The sequence below is a fragment of the Sinocyclocheilus anshuiensis genome, unplaced genomic scaffold (genome assembly GCF_001515605.1).
Source record: "Sinocyclocheilus anshuiensis isolate Anshui unplaced genomic scaffold, SAMN03320099.WGS_v1.1 scaffold2, whole genome shotgun sequence".
In the NCBI taxonomy this organism is placed as follows: Eukaryota; Metazoa; Chordata; class Actinopteri; order Cypriniformes; family Cyprinidae; genus Sinocyclocheilus; species Sinocyclocheilus anshuiensis.
In genome coordinates, this window is record NW_015542337.1 from 100,960 (window position 1) to 104,609 (window position 3,650).

Consider the following 3,650-nt stretch of genomic DNA (forward strand, 5'->3'; position numbering starts at 1 on the left):
ATCATTAGGATATTAAGTAAAGATCATGTTCCATGAAGATATTTTGTAAATTTCCTACTGTAAATATATTAAAACTTATTAGTAATATGCATTGCTAAAAACTTAATTTGGACAACTTTAAAGGCGATTTTCTCAGTGTTTTGATTTTTTTTGCACCCTCAAGATTCCAGATTTTGAAATAGTTGTATCTCAGCCAAATATTGTCCTATCCTAACAAACCATACATCAATGGAAAGCTTATTATTTCATAGCTTAATATTATTCAGCTTTCAGATGATTTATAAATCTCAATTTCGAAAAATTGACTCTTATGACTAGTTTTGTGGTCCAGGGTCACATATTATGGATAGAGAAGCTTTAGCAATGGGGTTAAGTTAAAATGGGGTTAAGTTAAAAAACATCTTAATGATGAATTTGTTTCTTATAAACAAGTAGTTTTTCCCCTTCATAAGATGGTAAATAATGGAGTAATGTTGATTATTTGTGAATTACTGTGATGTTTTTATCAGCTGTTTGAACTTTTATTCTGACGGCACCCATTCACTGCAGAGGAAACACTTGCTGCAGAGCAGGTGATGCAATGCTAAATTTATCCAAATCTGTTCTGATGAAGAAACAAACTCATCTACATCGACGATGGCCTGAGGCTATAAATTTTAATTTTGGGATGAACTATTCCTCTAATGAACTCTGGCTTTAATCTTATCATTTTGGCCTTAAGGTCATCAATCAAACAAGACTACTACCTTAATAAAAAATAACTTCCCCAATTTTATATATTCTCTTTCAGGCTGCACATCAGAAATAATCATAATAATAATAATAATAATAAATAAAAAAAACTCATTGTAGATGTAAAACGTGTAATAGATCACATCAAAAGGAATAACCAAATGCCGAGAATAATATTGTAGATGATTCATTTTAAATTTCACAGTCTATCTCATCTTTATGTAAAAAAATTAGAAGTGTGCTAAAATGAGCTTTCACTGTCTGATTTCAAAGGCATCACACTTCTAGACTAATGATTTTCTATATGCTACTGATAGCAAAACAAGGCCTTTTCCCTTTTCCATACTAATAGATGATAATAAATTATATATATATATATATATATATAATTGATTTATTATTTGTTTTCTGTAAACAATAATTATAACAATTAACAATTATAATAATTAACAATATTAAAAAGCACAAATAATTGTCTGGACATATTCTTACAAAAGGCAGCAAAACTACTTTGGTAATCACACTGGAGCAGTTCACATCGTCACGTAGCATCATGCATAAAAATAGAAAGTATGCTATGCCTGGTAATCTCATCCAAGTCACTCAGTTGGACTGTCAAGGCCCTGCTTTTATGATGTGTTTCATGTAAAGAACTTCCTATTTTATGACACGCACAGTTACTAAAGAGATTTTAGTCACATCCGGTCCCTGATGATTTTGAATTTATTGCTTATAGACTTATGCCAATATTTATACACAGTTTCATAATTCACACAACTACTTTAAAATGCACACACACTCACAGCTTGATTAACATGCTGATAATCAAAAATAAAAAAGAATGTTAGAGAATTCAATTGACTTGTCTGTAGCAGCAAAAATCATCATCATATGAAATAGATCATAAAATATATAATATATAATTGTTCCGCAAGTCAAATGATCACATTGACACTTGCCAGCCACAAAATAATTACAAATGAGCCTGAATTTACATATAATAGCAGTAGCATAAGGAACAGGTACTAACCTGTAGTTCTATTCCAGGTATTTCCATCCTCCAATCCCGAGCCCGTCATTGGTCAGTTAAATCAGGAAGTAAACGCTGTAACTTGTCCGTCATCCAAAAACATCCGATTTAAAACGCGAGCTCCGCATTTCACAACAATTAACATAAACACTTTGTTCAAAAATTACAAAAACAACATAAAATTACTGATCTTCTTTATAACAGTAAAATAAGTTAAAACATTCATCTTAAAATGTAGATTTGTGCTGGGACTAAACCAATCAATATAAACGTGAACGTGAATGAATCGTTCTTTTGAGTCGGATCTTTTCAATGAAACATGTTCATAAAGCTAGTCTACTCTAAACCACTCGTTTACTAATTGTTCAAAGCAAGGAGGCGATACTTTTACTTTTGGGACGATAGAAGAAATATTACAAATAAAAAGTACTGGAAATATGTTTACAACTTGAGCTGGAATCATAACTGTAACAAACAAAACGGGGATACAGTAACTTACAATAAACATGCTTATTAAAAACGCAGTGAGCCTACATACGTTTTATTGGACAACTTTGATTAAAATCAGACTTGAATGCAGGACCCGTTTGATGACGCAATTGCGTCATGACGTAAAATGGAATGTTTTTTAAACGAACTGTTCAAAAGAATCGATTCCGGAAAATGAGTCGGACTTTCTATCGCCAAACACTCTGCCTGTCATAAACATTTTTATATATAATGTCATACATTTTAAATTTCTTATAATCTCTAAGTTCTAAATTGGTTCATTTTTATAAGCGCGACCCAATAATGATTTATTAAAGGGATGTGAAGTTTGTTCTTTGGTTCCAACGTGTTTAGTATGTTGCATGAACTTTCACCTCAGTTCCCACAGCCACGCAGGATCGTGTGGTTTGACAGGACAGTGACAACACTAACACGATCTTTAACTTTAAGTATGCATTGTATTTCGAGCTTTTAGTCGTTTATTCCTGAACGAATCGCGTTCTGCTCAGTGTTGTTGCACACTATCTGTTGCAGCCACATGGAAACTTTCATCAGCTTCACTAACCAAAGTCAAGGAAGGGATCGCATATTTAGGTCAGTGTCTCTTACCAAAGCTTGTCATCCGTCAAATCAACATCGAATTGAAATGATTTCTCCGTAAAGACGAGCTAGACTATGTCTGAACATGTTGTTTGTTTGTTTGCTTGATTTAGAGCAACCCAATATGCATGTGCTTTGGCGAAATACCTTCTGAGAAATGAAGCGAAGAGAAAAGAGCTGGTGAAAAAGCTGCAATTTCTGGAGTCTAATATGAGTTCGGGGCGGAAGCGTAAGAATGAACATTTACTGTTACATAAAACAGTCACATACAAAACAAAAGTTCTTTCATTTCTTTGTCAGTACTTACTTTTCCAGCTTTATTAGTACAGTCATTCTTGAGAAGTGGGACAAAACAGGGTGCAAAATTGAAAAAATAAAACCTTGTACTCAGACAAATGAAACTACATTTATGTATCTTATATGTACTAAGCTACTGAGCTATGCTTTGACACAACCTCCCAACTTTTCTCTTTTTTTTAACAAAATGTGCTTTTTTTTAGCTTGGACTGTGTAATATAATTTCAGCTTTATCTTTAACAGCATTCAAGATGTTTTTAACATTTCAAAACACATTCTCGTGTTAGCAGACAGATTACACTTTCACATGTGACCAACAATTCCACAACAAATATAAAATATCATAATGAAATCTTATCAAAATATTCAACTGACGGAGGTGACAGAACTGACGGAGTTGACACATCTGACGGTGGTGACGAAAACCTGAATTTGTAGTCATTTTAACTATCAAATACATTGAATCAGTCAATTACTGTATTAAAACAAACACAACAAACAG

At 32.7% G+C, this 3,650-nt stretch overlaps 1 protein-coding gene across 1 annotated transcript in view; it reads left to right on the forward strand.

Moving 5' to 3' along the window:
• The first annotated feature begins 2,036 nt into the window (after positions 1 to 2,036).
• The window catches only part of LOC107691149 (peroxisomal membrane protein 11A-like), a 5,623-nt gene continuing 4,009 nt past the window's right edge, over positions 2,037 to 3,650 (forward strand). Inside the window, exons 1-3 of the mRNA XM_016489633.1 lie at positions 2,037 to 2,700; positions 2,786 to 2,845; positions 2,965 to 3,080. Coding sequence (XP_016345119.1) covers positions 2,790 to 2,845; positions 2,965 to 3,080 — 172 coding nt within the window. The 5' untranslated portion in view covers positions 2,037 to 2,700; positions 2,786 to 2,789. The remainder of the gene's footprint in view (positions 2,701 to 2,785; positions 2,846 to 2,964; positions 3,081 to 3,650) is intronic.